This window comes from Porites lutea, chromosome 12 (assembly GCF_958299795.1).
Source record: "Porites lutea chromosome 12, jaPorLute2.1, whole genome shotgun sequence".
NCBI lineage: Eukaryota > Metazoa > Cnidaria > Anthozoa > Scleractinia > Poritidae > Porites > Porites lutea.
Window position 1 is genome coordinate 18,792,231 of NC_133212.1, and position 14,810 is coordinate 18,807,040.

Here is a 14,810-nt window from a genome sequence, read left to right on the forward strand (position 1 = left end):
GAAATCACGACAAGACAGTTACCGGAAGACAGTTGCTGGGAATATATAGGAAGTTAGACCACCAGGTGCCTGGTGTAAGTCGTGAGAAACGTATTGTCATGCATGCTAATAGCCTGCGTCGTAGACGTAATTTAACCGCCGGTTAGTAACGTCTGCGAAGCAGTGCCGAGATCCTTGTTGTGGGCCTCCAACGGACTCAACGAATTATCGACGAATCATGGCGCTTACTCAAATCCTGGTACACAGGTCGGGGCCCAAAACAATGATTTTGGCGCTTTTTTCCAGAGTTTAGTTTCGTCTTTGGCGCATGTTAACTAAACATTGTTTACCCATTTGTGAAAACTGACAAGTGGGTCACAAACAAGGTGCACAATGGCGCCAGACGAGAGGGAAGCTGTCCGTGCCTCCGGGCGTTTTCGTGTACGTGTATGTACGCGCATCACTTGTTCTCAGCTATCCGCTTTTCTCCTCCGATGAGGAAAGCCCAGAATACAAAAAATAGCAATCAACTTTGATCACAGCAGACAACGCTTGGAAAACAAATTCTTTCTAAGCAATATAACCCAATCGCCGACCTACACTACCTTTATTTTTTTTTAAGGTTAATTGGACAGCCCCGAAATATAATTTTATGCTACAAAGGCCGATTATAAGAGACGATAGTCCTCGGTGGTAGCCAATCTACTCGTTATATACAAAATCATGTCGACAAATCTGGCAGCGCGTAAACCAGCCTTTTATACTTTTTATATCACATCTGAGGTATTGATGAAGCTTGCAAGGCAAAGAGACGCACCCCTTACCAAATAATAATATAAATATTTAGCATTCCTGAAGAAGACTATAATATTTTGTGGTAACAAAATAAGTAGAGTCACTGTGCCTTCCTCTTCGCAAATTTGTGCGCGTTTTTCCGTTGGTTGGTCCGTTATGAGAAAGCAGAGAACCATGAGACATTTTATTGCTTTGTGAGGCCAAGAGAAATCGAAATAGTTGTTTGTTGTCCGTAAAAAAAATGTCTGTCCGAACATAATTTTAACGTTTTGAGGACGAGAAAAAGTGTGAATAGTTGAATTTTAAAGACTACGTTTACACGAATCCGGATATTTTTGGAACCGCAAACTTTAAAACAGGAATCGACTTTCCGTCCACTCGAAAGCAGTGAGTCTGCTCACCGAACCTGCATTGTCTTGAAACTGCTCTCCAGAGGGGTTAAACGAGCCCGTCCACAAGAAGCCAGATAAAAAAATATGCGGTTTCAAAAATGTCTGGTTTCGTGTGGACTTGGCCTAAAAGAGGTAGCTCCATCATTTCAACAACCCTTCATTTTCAAACGAGAAAGACAATAAATTTTGCACAAATTTCGATGTACTATAATTGCCTTTTTATTTTTTGTGACGACGTGCTAGCTTCTCCCAGTAGTTCCCTCAATTTTCAATTGCGTCATAGCCTGTGCACAGCCGCCCCCATCCCCTGAGAAAAATAAGGAGAAGGAGCTCCTTCTCCAATTTTTCCTGAGGGAAGGGGGGTGTGTTCACAGGCTACAGAGTCTCCGTCAATGTGCAGTCGATGGACATGGAGGTGCGTATAAGAGCATACAAACTCCAAAACTAGTAGACTATTTCATTTTCAAAACTAAAACTTTAACTTGTTAAAAAAAAAATGAAACAAAGATATTTTCAGTCTAACGGATTAACATCAATTTCAGTTGACAGCTGCTTGTATACCAGCTCCTGCTTTTGCCAAAAGGTCTGGTACATGCTGTAGATAAATGAAAAACAAAATGGTTAATAAAAGGAATATTTGCCCGTTGACAAATCTACGTGCCAACGTTATCATTAGTTCAACCCAGAATGATAACTATACTCCTGCTTTTAGCAGGGCGCAGGGTAGCCGTGCCTGAAAAAAAAAATAGCAAGGATGTACAAATTGTCAGAAGTTAGTAACGTTTTAGAGTTAACAAATTGCCCCTTGAATATACTAACCGCGTTAATAATTACAGATGAACTAACATATTTAACTTTGGTTTAAACAATGCCTTTTCTTTGAATAGAGTGAATTGCGATAAAATCGTCTTACCTCATTTTTTTAATTCATGATCTCCATAAGCAGGCCTTCAATCACCTGAAATTAAGATTTGCATCGTTAGATTAGTGGAATTGAAATGGAAAGTGTAATCAGTGTCTCCACCCTGCGAGCTTTTTCTCGCTCACTTTATTTCCTTGGCAAGTTCATAGAACTTCGGTACATGTCCCAAGTAAGGCTTTGTTTTGCCAAACCCTTTAACCAAAATTGCCTCCGTTTTTTGTCCTTTTTTTTTCTTTTACTGATTCATTAAGCAAAAAAGTCCATCCTTCATTTAGCAGGTATGTCGTAAAATAAACTCCATTACAATTGTCTAGAACAGCATTGTCAGTTCATTGATCTACTTATTTTTACACCCCCCCCCCCCCCCGCCCCCCCAAAAAACACACACTAGTGATTATAACCCGCCATTTTAGAAACGGGAAGGGAAATGGGGCCGAAATGTGTCCCGCAATTGTTTCTGAAATCGTTACTGGGGACGCTATTGGCCATTTTTTTCTTGCCCTAGTTACAGTCTCAGAAGTCTTTACGAAAACTAACTCGGCCCCGTCGCTACGTAGCTTACAAGCTATTTTACCTAAGATTCTTTGCGCGCCTGACGTTGCGCTACTAGAAAACGAGTTTCGCGATGGTTGATGCGAGATACGAATTCCTAGTAAGTTTACCCAATTCCTGCCTTAAAAGTTTTCAGTGGAAAAAAATGGTGAGATTCTAAGTAAAATGTGGAACTCCCTTTTATTGCTCACGGCCATCGAACCTTCAGAAGTGTGACACCTGCATACTGAGCCTCGTTTCCAGTCATTGTCGGGAGAATTTGGTTCTAAGCCCTCTCCGCTCACTCGGATGGCGCGAACTGGACTGGGGACTAGGCTACTGCATACTCACCTTTATAATGAGGCCAGTTTTCAAAAACAATTGGATTACTTAGAATGTGTGCAGTCAATGAAGCTGCCATAACGCTCGCAAATTGTCTCCAAGACTCAGGTTCCCTGCCATCAGCAAAGTTAGCGACACCTTTGATAACAATCCATTCGACCTTCAAGTCGTGTGCGGCTAAGAACAGACCTGCAAAAGACTTTGTAAATAAGACTGCAATGGAGGTCAATAGAGTAAAGAGTTTGGACCTTTCAAGTCATATTAAAACTAGCGACCCGTTCCAGTGGGAGGATGACGGGATGAACCCAAAGCCGACCCAAAAATTTCCATTAGGAGCATAGCAGAGTCCTTTGGTACAATTACTTGGAAGGGTTTTTCCACGGACGAGATTAAGCCACATTCTCACCTTGCCCTTCCATTTCTATAGCGATTGCATCCGGGAATCGCTTTAAGAGCTCCTTGCGTCTTTCTTCACTTTCCACCTTCTCGGGTCCGCTCAAATACACGCCATCTTTCCATACTTTCACCTCCCCGCAATCTCTTAGTGGCGCCTTCCAGCCATCATCAGCGTTTTTAATGAGGCTCAAAAGATTCCTCTCCAACGGAACAGCAAGGCCACGCTCTTGAATTCCACTGTCCGTTACTTTCACAGAAGAGTATGTTCTTAGCTTCGCTAAAATTGCCACATGTCCTAAACAGACTCTTTCGCCTAAGCCACCACAGAATCCCACACAAAATACCGCTTTGGGTCTTAACACTTCAACACCATTTGTCACAGTTGTTAAGGGACCTCCTGGAGCCAAAGGACCTGGATAACATTTCATCACAGCGATTTTCAAAGTTGGGCCCGTACCCATTAGCCCGAAGTACACAGTTCCAAGGTTGTCATGACTACTTCGAATGTATCCCGGATTTAGATGAGATACGCAACTTAAGAATTCACAATCCTTCACTGTCAGTAGCAAAATATCAACTGGAAGGTCTTTTAGTATTTCCTCCCAAACCCTCGCGTCTTTTGGTCCTGGCAGATCGCTTTTTTCCAACAGACGCCCGGCAGGCAGCTTTGTAGCATCGATCTCGGGTGGGTTACAGTTTCTCGTATCACTAAACTGTCGTGTCCTTTTCATAATCTTTCATCCGCTGCACTGGGCTGTTGTTTGCCTTTGGAATATAAAGACAGAAACAAATTTATTCAATTTTTATTGCTGTAGCCACAAAATCAATAATTGTAGGGTCCCAAGCGTGAGAAGGGGAAGGGGGTAACACCCATCTTACTTTTCCCTTTCTCTTTCCCTTTCAGATCTCATTGTCTTCTTGCCTCAATTTTGCCTCAAACATTCAAATCTCACTTCCACATTCATGCTTTCCCAGTCTAAAAATTGCCCCCCCCCGGGGGGGTGGGGGTGCCTCCTTATAAGAGCCTAATGGGGATGTGCCGCTGGATGGGGTCGCATTTTCACGACTGGATTGACTGTAATGGGGTCACATTTTCAATAGAGTTACTAGAATGGGGTCGCACATTTTCTGATTTTTGGGGTAATACAGTTCTTTATTTTTAAACAACAAACGTACCAGAATGTTTGTGCTGTTGGGGAAAATTTAAGTGTTCTTCATTCAGTTTAAAAAATGGTTCAATTCCAGTTTTAGGATGACCTGTTTAAAGGATTGAAAAGATTGATACATAAATAGAAAGTGAATAAGTTGGGATCACGAAAATTATATGTTTGCCCAAAAGTGACTACGATGGGGTCTATAATAGGCCTCAGAATAGACTATAGTGGGGTCGGGGCTCTGAGAGGCCAGCGGCACATACCCAGCAAAAATTTACCCAAGTACCCTCCTCCCCGGGAAAAATAAGTTGATTCCAACTTCCACTCCGTCTTACCCCATCAAGGCTTATATGGAGGTGGGTCTATAGCGTTCTTGATTAATATTAAATGTGGTCACAGTTCCGTCTCAGTGATTTGAATGCGACAAATACCTCAATATCAACATTGAAGACAAATTAACTGTGCAGTGTAGGTTCGAGATTGTTGTAGTAAAGTTGCTTCTTGTATAAGATTATGCTTACACAAGCACATAGCGAACGTTTTCCGTTGAATTTACGTCATGTATAAAATCAGGAATGCTTTATAAACACTGCGTTGTTTTTAAAAACTTCAAGGATAACGCCATCATAATCTGCATAGTAAATAAGCTTGAGTGGTAGAAATAAGTAGTCTACGAAAACATCGCCAAGAATGTTATCGCAGCCTTCCTTTTGATAGTAAACGTGCGAAGTGCGATGTAAGCTTTTTTTTTTCACAAAGATTTTTGAACAGGGGTTGAAGCGAATCATATTACGGTGGCTTGTTTGCCCTACTCGCTAGGTCTAAAATTTAAGTTATTCAGGTATTCGTTAGTGCATAGCATCAGTTACTTGCGTAATAACTGACCCAAAAGGCAACGGTTTATTTATGCGATTAAATAAACACGACATCAGAAACAAAACTGTTTGACCATATTCGCCCGAAGAGATGATTCGGACGCAATAATACTGAGTTTTTAGTTTTAAACTGATTCAAAACAGGAACGTGATTAAACAACACTCACCTTGCTGAGCCGGTTAACTCTTATCGGAGGCAGATAAACTTAACAATTCGTGCTATATTTATGTACCTATGATATATAGACTGCGACTTCAAATACCTCACCTGTGTCGATGCATCCATACACATGCATATAGCACCTTTATTGATCGTCTGCAGAATGTGGAGTCGGTGCGGTGGGTGATATCTCTTGTTTGCTAACGGTGACTTATTAGATCATGGAAGGAACGTTTGACAATCACGCTATATAAAATTACTGACGTCATCGACTTCCGGCGGCTTCACTCGGAAGTAAAAAATTTAATACCAGTCCATCGTAGAAAGTACCTTAGAGGTGGAGATTGACAGAAAACTCGATTATTTGAACACAAAAAATATTAGCGCAAAAACAAATATTTTTTACTAGAAATACGTAAATCGCAGAGCCTCGCGAGGAAGGGGCTTACGGCCAGAAGAATGAAGAAAGGGAAAGAAGCCCATAGGGAGAATAAAATTTATGAAAAAATAAAAAAGTTATAATAAACAAAATAAAACAAAACAAAAATAACACCAACAAAAGTAAGAAAAAGAAAACAAATTGTTCTAAGAATCGAACTCACTAACTCGGGGGGGGGGGGGGAGCTACTTCCCATACATTCTCGAAGACTTCGTCTCTTCCCTCCCCCCCACCCCACCCTGCACCAACTTATCCTGACCATCTACCATTATCCTACGTGAGGATATCAGTCTATTCAAAATATTTTATTTTAACCCTTGGACGTACAAACATATTGGAAAAACTGTTTGAATGCAGAGGTCCACGCAACGCGTAAATATAACTGGCTGGTTCCTCTTGCCGGATCTCTTATCAAAGAGATGCTGTAGCCAGACGTCACTTTATAAAGTGTGAAATAGAACAAAACTCAATGCAGACAAAGTCATACCCCTACCGTGGTACAGGAGGCGGGGGGGAGGTTGGTGTTGATGAAACCCCTCCCTAGAGTTATTGATAAGTTGGGTGTATCGAAAGTATTTTAGCTTTAGTGGAAAGCCTTTGATCTTCCCTACAAGATGAGGTATATTTTATCTGTGGCGGCGCTGCTGGAGGAAGGTGACGTCACCAAACATGATCGCCATCTTGGATTTTACCAAGAATTAGAAATCACGTAAAAACGTCCAGAATTCAGTGGTAATTTTTTTGTGCTTGACGTGTAGAATAACACATAAATAAGTAATTCGCTTCATTTTACCAATAAGATTTATTTTTAACGTTGAAAGAAGTTGAAAAACATTCATTTTCACTCAAATATGGCTAAACCACCTGCTACTTATGACGTTATATCTTGTAACCATAATAACTGGTCATCGATAAATTATAAACGTGTTTCAAAATGGGCGTGAGGGATAAACCAAAAGCTACTGAAAACTTCAGGTGCTAATGTTTATTGTCTAGGAAAAAGACTAAAAAAAAAAGACTAAAAAAAAAAGACCCCTTAGAGGGGGATGACATCCACCTTCCCCCTTCCAGTTGTACGTCCGTGGAACTTCCGCCGGCAAGCGCCGTTTAAAGCTGCTCGTGCTGATTAATATCAAGCCGTATTTAAAACGAAGTCAGTGTAATTACTAATTTGGGGAAAATGGCCGGGCTATTGACGCTAAAAACCGAGACCCTCTTTGGAGGGGGGGGGGGGGGGGGGTACGTGTGTCCCTGCCCTGAATTTAAGATATGGTCGTTTCGCGCGTTTTGAGGAGTAGGCCCAACCTCGTCCCCAGGGCGCTTTTCCTTGGCTTTGAAGCCGGGAAAAAGCGCCCTGTGGACGAGGTTGGAGTAGGCCATGCCCCTGATGCTATGTAACCCATCTTTATGTCGTTTGTCGCCATTTCTTCTAGTCTTATGTCTCTGTTTCAAGGCCATATCCCTTGTCGGAATTTTACGCTAACAGGGCCTTTAACCCTTAAGATCCCAAGAGTGACCAACATCAATTTTCTCCTATCAACATCAGCAGATCATCAAGAGTAAAGGTTCTGAGAATTACTAAATTGATTACCAAAGGGAGAACGCTTTGATTTTAAACCAAATTCTCTCAACTGTTCTTAAAAGAAATGTATGGAGATCAGTCCGGAGAATTTGTTATATGTGGATCTTGGGGCTTCAGAAGGGTTAAAAACCCGAACGTAAATGCATTTCATCGTATTTAACTTAAGACGATCAACGGGACTAAAGTTATAACATACCAATGAATTCAAAATCGCTTTTTACTGCTTTGCTGACTATGTAAGCAGTAAAATTTGTTGAAAGTATAATATTTGCAGTCATACTTTAATGTAGTAGCTCTAGCCTCTGTCAGTGTTCTGTCATCTAGTACGTTGAGAAAAATAGGAACCTTTGTAAGTGTTATGTATTTTTAGCTGCTTAATCCCGGCGGCTAAACTAAATAGCTTGTCTTGATTTTCCTACATATATCTTCGGTTTTCGAAGTTTAGTAACTAAAAAAGAAGAAGCCTATGAAAGGTTAATTACGATATGAGGTGTTTAAAAATAGGGGAACCCCAAGAAGGCCAGCAAAATAGACATTCCTGCAAGTGCGCCGTTGATCGTATTACGTGGGCCAGAGTTACAGTTGTCACCAGTGCAACATTGTTTTAAAGTGCTGAATGACCATCCTCCCTGTGACGAAGGACAGGAGGGATAATCTGACGGGTCGCAGTCCTCGCCTTTGGTTCCACATCTCTTGAAGAAGACAGTTTTCGTGACTTCCCCTGCAGAACATGTTAACTTGCCAGTGACACAATTTGGTGTTCCCGATGGGCAATCTTTTTTTGTTGACTTCAAATTACAGTTTTCCAAGGAATCCTCACTTGTACAGGTATAACAGCTCAGGCAGTTGACTAAAAAAATGATAACCCTCGTAAGTAATAAATTAAAATCTGAAAAATTTCTTTCCGAATTAGACAGAGGCATTACGTCGAAAAACTTTATGAAATGACTTTCACGCAAGACGTGCAAGAGAAGAACATTCGCCAGTTTTGTTTTACGGGAATGTGAGGCAACTCAGACAAGCTACTTGAAAAAGCCTTGACTTGGGGCGCTTTCCATTTGTCAGAACTGACCCGCCAGACCCAGTCGTAACGAGAATTTCACTGTTAGTCAAAACCATCCAGCTAGGTCAGTCAAATCCTGAATAGTATGCACGTAAAAGATGGTTTTTCAAGGAAAACTCTTGGAAAAAGCCGATTTCATTTTCAAACTGACTGGTCTGGCAATGGTCCGGCCAGCCAGTTCTGGCAAATGGAAAGCGCCCTTAGTTTCATTGCGTGTGCAACATAAGAATTAGCAAGAGCAACAGAACGTCACATCCCCGGTAATTGTGGTGGTGGTGGTAGAAGTGGTAATGGTGAAGGGCGAAAGACAAAAGAAATGTGGTGGTAGTGAAGGAGGTAAGACAATAAAAATGTAGTAATGGTGGTTGTGGAGGGAGACAATAAAAATGTTTTGGTAGTTGTGGTGGTGGAGGGAAGACGATGTAGTTGTGGTGGGACGATTATAGGAAAACAGTGGGTCGTGGAAGTGGTAAGGGTAGAGAGCGAAAGACAGAAATGTGGTTGTGGTGGTGGTGGTGAAGGGAGACAATAGAATTTTTGTGGCTATGGTGGTGGTGGTGGAGAGAAGACAATAGAAATGGTGAGAAATTTGTTAGTGGTGGTGATAGTGAAGAGAAGACCATAAAAATGTGGTTTTAGTGGTAGAGGAAAGACATTTGATGGTAGAGGTAGTGGTGGTGGTATAGGAAAGACAATAGAAATGTGGTCAGTGGTAGTGGTGGAGGAGGAGGAAGGGAGACAATAGAATGTGGTCAGTGATGATGGTGGTGGAGGAGGAGGGAAGACAATAGAAATGTGGTCAGTGGTGGTGGTGGTGGAGGAGGAGGGAAGACAACAGAAATGCGGTCAGTGGTGCTGGTGGTGGAGGAGGAGGGAAGACAATAGAAATGTGGTCAGTGGTGGTGGTGGTGGAGGAGGAGGGAAGGCAATAGAAATGCGGTCAGTGGTGGTGGTAGAGGAAAGACAATAGAAATGTGGTCAGTGGTGGTGGTGGTGGAGGAGGAGGGAAGACAATAGAAATGCGGTCAGTGGTGGTGGCAGAGGAAAGACAATAAAAATGTGGTCGGTGGTGGTGGAGGAGGAGGAGGGGAGACAATAGAATGTGGTCAGTGGTGGTGGTGGAGGAGGAGGAGGGAAGACAATAGAAATGTGGTCAGTAGTGGTGGTGGAGGACGAGGAAAGACAATAGAAATGTAGTCAGTGGTGGTGGAGGAGGAGGAGGGAAGACAGTAGAAATATGGTAGTGGTTGTGGTAGAGGAAAGACAATAAAAATGTGGTCAGTGGTGTTGGAGGACGATAGAAATGTGATAGTGTGGTGGTGGTAGTGGATGAGGTAAAACAACAGAAATGTGGCAGTGGAGGTGGGGCAGGGAGACAATAGAAATGTGGTGTCGGTGGTGGTAGAGGAAAGCCAGTAGAAATATGGTAGTGGTGGTGGTGGAGGGAAGACAATAGTATTGTGGTAGTAATGGTGCAGGGGTGAAAGCGATAGAAATGTGGTATTGAAAGAAAGGCAATAGAAATGTACTGGTTTTTGAAGGTGATAGCTTTTCCGGTCTAGGTATATTCTACATTTGCATACCTCCGGTAAAACAACTAGTTTTGCCTTCCCTCAAATTTTGCATATTAATTATTGTCTTCTTCAAATAAAGTGTATTATGAGAGATTTGCAAATGCTGTGAATTCGCTCAGTTAGGTCACTTACCAATTTGTAAGAAAATCACCGCGAAGACTGCAATGGTAACGAATACATAAAAACACTTGGCGGCCATCGTTTGTTTCTCCACACGTCTTTATATTAGATTAAAACTGATCGGGACGACAGCACTTTCTGAAGCTACTCTATTTCCTCTGGAATATCAAAAATAGAAACGACTTCATTACGTGACCCCGGCACTAGATCAATAGGTTTTCGACGCCATCTTAACGAGTAGGCAAACGTGTAAGAAATTACAGTGTTTGTATGTGAATCTAATGTCGAATAATTTCCGTAAAACGGCTGTTCTGAAAAAAATATCAATTGTAAACTAAAGCTACAAAGCAAAGGATTGTCCTAAAAAAATTTGGGGGCGTACTTGTGCTTAAATTTCTCCAGAGGCTTGCTTTAGATTTTCAATATATTTGTCTGTAATTTTCCCGGGACTTTCTTACAGACGTATAGAAAATTTTAAAAAGTGGTTCTAGGTGTTCTAGTGTATGTACCGCCCTCAATTTTTTTCAGGAGAATCCCTAGGAGTGAAGCTTTAGTTTACAAATCATATTTTTTCAGAACATCTGTTCTACGGAAATTTTTCGACATTAATAGATTCTCTTACAATCACTGCAATTTCTCACGCGTTTGCCTACTCGTCAAGATGGCGTCGAAAACCGTGACAAGGTCTATTAGATTATAAACAACCAGGTGTCTTAAGGGGGAGGCATGGGGAGGGCACATATCATGCTTTTCAAGCACAGATCTATTTATTGTTATATTCCTAGACTTTGACTCAACTAAACAGAGACTGCCATTGGTTGATTCTTGGTCACGTGGCCTTGAGTAAGATCAAATGTATCCCGATACGTTACAGCACGTGATCAAAGCATGGTGGAAAGTGGTGTGACAGAAGTCGGGAAAAAGACTGCCAGTTTTCACTGATGTTTCCTGATGTTTCCGTGGTAGCATCAATAAATGTTTGATGTAGGTTTAAAATTATTGTTCCAGTGTTGTGCGTGCACGCAGTAGTCAATCAAGGTTGTTTATTTTTAGGCGGGACCAGCGAGCCGTGACACGGTTAAAGAGGAAAAATGAGACTCAAATTTGTGCGTGCATATTGTCAACAAGTAATCACTTGATTTTTCTCGAGCAATTTAGCATAAATCGGAACTCCCAAATATTTCGAAGACTTTGAAAAATTTACTTGTGCTGATTGATCCAAAATTGCACTCTAAATCTTGTGAATACCTATGTTAATTAAAAGAGTTCCACAACAAAAGACGAAGGTTAGACAAGTCTAATATGTAAATCGTGCATAAATGTAGAAACATCACAACATCCTTGCAACAAAGCAAGTGCTGTTTCCAGCAAAATGTAATCAGTATATATAAAAAAACAACCAAATGAAACTTTTCTCCACATTTATCTACCGGAAACGTATGCGGCGTTGCAGGGGGAGCAGGGGCAAGTGGGGGAGGAGAGCCCCCCCCGCCCACGTTTTGGTGCCGAAAAACCCGTTTAAAGATTTATTTGATAATACCTGTGACATAAGCGACTTTAGAGCGCACATTTTCTGCCCTCACACGACTCAAGAACTACTATACCTAAGAAGCACTATGAAGCAGGACGGCTTGACTGATGATGCCTACTGATGCATTGTCACAAATCAATTACGGACACACTGGCCACTGTGAGATTGCAATGAGGCTTGCTTGTGTCAACGAACAACGCAAAGTTAAAGGGAATTTGGAACATCTGAGGGGTTAATGGGTACAGCCCATAACGGGTACCCCCCCCCCCCCCCCTTCACGTTTCAAAACGCTCCACCGCCTCTGGCCAGAAGTACTCTGTTGCATAAGACGTGCGACTCCTCAATCCTAACAGACTCTTCGTTTCGTCATTTTGCGTGGTCTCTCTGACTTCTTTGATCTTTACACAACGAACAATTCCTTCTAAATTATTTCATATGAGGAGTACCTCGTAACCAGGTCAAGTTGGCCAAGATGGCTGAATGCTTGTAGCAAATTTTAAAAAGCCACTTAGTATCGCATGATTTTGAAGTGCAAATGCAAATGCATGCAAGACGGTCCTGGGATCCTTTCGCACAATTTGAACTGCGCATCACTTTCAGTCTGACTTAATGAGGGCTAACAATTAGCTCCGGCAATATGAACTCACAGATATCTGAAATGCAAACGCCCAATTCCTTTAGAAACAGGATCTTGGCGGACTAGACGCGTTTAAATCAGTCAAGCAGGAAATTTGCACATACACTTCATTACTTAACTCTCCTGAAACATAGATACTGTCAGTGTCTACATCTTTTACCGTACCTTGAAAGGTCTAAATCCGGCTTCCAGAGACTGACCACGACTCGAATGATGGCTAACCTTGTAATTTATGCATATGCTTTAGGCGGCAATAGTTTGGGCCAGGCGGGTTCACTATTCTTAGAAAACGGAATTAAACAATTCATCATGCTTATCAAAGCTCAAAACAGACTGCTGCATGCTCTTTCTCTTTTGCTCGAAAATCTGTGAGAGAGCGCGGTTCAATTCAGTTCTATTTATTTAAGAACTATTTAGTGTGGTAAAACCTATACATCAATGAACATATGTTAAACGAGTGTAAATTGTTTTTATTTTTCGCTGAAAGGCCAGACGAAACTCTCACTTAATGGCTTCCTCCTGGAAACGCGCGATGAATTTATTTGAACAGAAGTCTTCAACGACTACAAGACCAGTCACGCCTCTTTCACCCTCTCTCAAGTGACGCTGGAGATTTTGAGCACCATGGTCGGAGGTGAAAACGCGATCGTGGACGTGGTGAAGGCGACCATGGAAGTGTTAAGATTCAACTTGAACGTCTGTGGCAGCCACAAGTTTCTTAAACGCAACTTGAACTTTAATTTCTACCAGAAACTTAACAAAACTCCCAGAACTCCGTTACAGATCGATCCACGACAGAAGAGCGCACGCTGGTATGTTGAAACTGTTTATAAAACCAGACGAAAGAATGGTAATTTTCAGTATCCCGTTCCAGCTCGACAAAAGTGGGCAAGTAACCGTGGCCTTCATGGCTTTCGTTTTCAAAGCCCAACGTTCTCAAGGCGACTTCTTCTTCAACTGGGAATCCAAAGATATCAGCCTCTTCTATGACAAACAAGCGTGCACTTTGAACGAAGAAACATATGCCACAGTGCGTCCGGCAGTTACTGACAAGCTGGGAGACCGAAGAAAGACGTTTATCATGGAGCTAGAAATCTAAGATATCAAATCGGCCCTAACCCATGCACTGCCAGATTGGAACGTTCCGCCATATTTTGTATTGGCCTTCGCTGAAGTTTATAGTTGAAATTGAATGGGTAACAATTTAGTTATCGGTTATAAAGGTGTTAAATGTTAAAGGTCGATTAAATAGCTTGCCAAACAGAGCTTGTGTAATGACCTTCACAGTAACGGAATATATTCTTGACTGAACCATAGGGTTCGTTACACGTACATGATAAAGAAATTCACAACGCGTGGCACTCGGTCTAAGAATCGTTCACAAGTTTTGTTACAGTTCATACGATGCAAATTAAATAATCAGTGAAATTTCGGACATTCGATTTCACTCACATCATGATACATGTACAACCTACCAGTCGCTATTTTAAGTTGTCGTTAGTATGTATTTTTCCTTTCGTTGGAAGTCTTTGAAAGTCGAATACTTTTTAAAGTCCCGGTTCAAAATTTCAAAGAGGATGCTTTAAGCTGCTTTAGAAATAAGAGCCGATTTAACGACAGAAGTTAAAGAGGGACTTTGAGTATCAGAAAACGAAATTATTTAAATCTCCGTTGGTTGAAATGGCCTCCGTAGTCGAAAAATGTTTTGCCTGTGGGTCTAAACTTCGAAAACGATCAAAGTAATAATTTAAACTAACTGTTAAAAGAAGGTTCCAAAACAAGGCTTATTCTTGCCTTAAGCAGGTTACCAAAATGGAAAGATTTTGTCCCAAACAGGGCCAAGATTTAAAGCCCTTAGCAGCACTCCCTTCTCAGTCTACCTTTAAGATCCTACTTCCCCCTACACCCTCCACCCCCTACACCCCCCTCCCAAAAAACTTTGTAGCGCACTGCAGCTTGACTGGTCTTAGGCGTGAGGCCTGCTCTGTTAGGGGTGGCGAATGGTACCTCGAAAAACTTGGGTCTCGGAAAATTCTGGCAGGATCTCGAAATCTCAGAAGCGTTTTTGATAAGTCTCGAAGTCTCGTTTCTGCATGGTTTGTTTTTACTTTTTTGGAGTCTCGAAACTTCTTACCAAAGAGTCTCGGGCTCGGATTTCTAACTAGGATCTCGGCGTCTCGGCGAGTCTCGGATTTTACCATTCCCCACCCCTTCTGTTTGTATTTTGTTTTAGTTCGTTTTAAAGTCGAGCGAATGTGGGGCGAAATTATTTAAAGCTCAGTCTTTATTACCATAAAAGACTTCGGAAAACATGGAAT

General features: G+C 41.7%; 1 protein-coding gene across 1 annotated transcript; it reads right to left on the reverse strand.

The window, feature by feature from the left end:
* Positions 1-1,163: 1,163 nt before the first annotated feature.
* On the reverse strand, positions 1,164-5,781 carry LOC140921689 (death domain-containing ATP nucleosidase-like). Its single transcript, XM_073371699.1, has 5 exons — positions 5,655-5,781; positions 3,368-4,122; positions 2,971-3,150; positions 2,080-2,124; positions 1,164-1,761 (listed from the first exon to the last, which is right to left on the reverse strand). Exons 2-4 carry the CDS (start codon positions 4,086-4,088, stop codon positions 2,117-2,119), a joined length of 909 nt encoding a protein of 302 aa, XP_073227800.1. The 5' UTR covers positions 4,089-4,122; positions 5,655-5,781; the 3' UTR covers positions 1,164-1,761; positions 2,080-2,116.
* Positions 5,782-14,810: the final 9,029 nt, after the last annotated feature.

Coding starts and splice junctions, on each gene's coding strand:
- LOC140921689 (XM_073371699.1), bottom strand. CDS start 4,088: ATGAAAAGGACACGACAGTTTAGTGATACGAGAAACTGTAACCCACCC. Junction 3,151..3,367: donor TATAGAAATGGAAGGGCAAG/GTGAGAATGTGG, acceptor AGTCTTTTGCAG/GTCTGTTCTTAGCCGCACAC.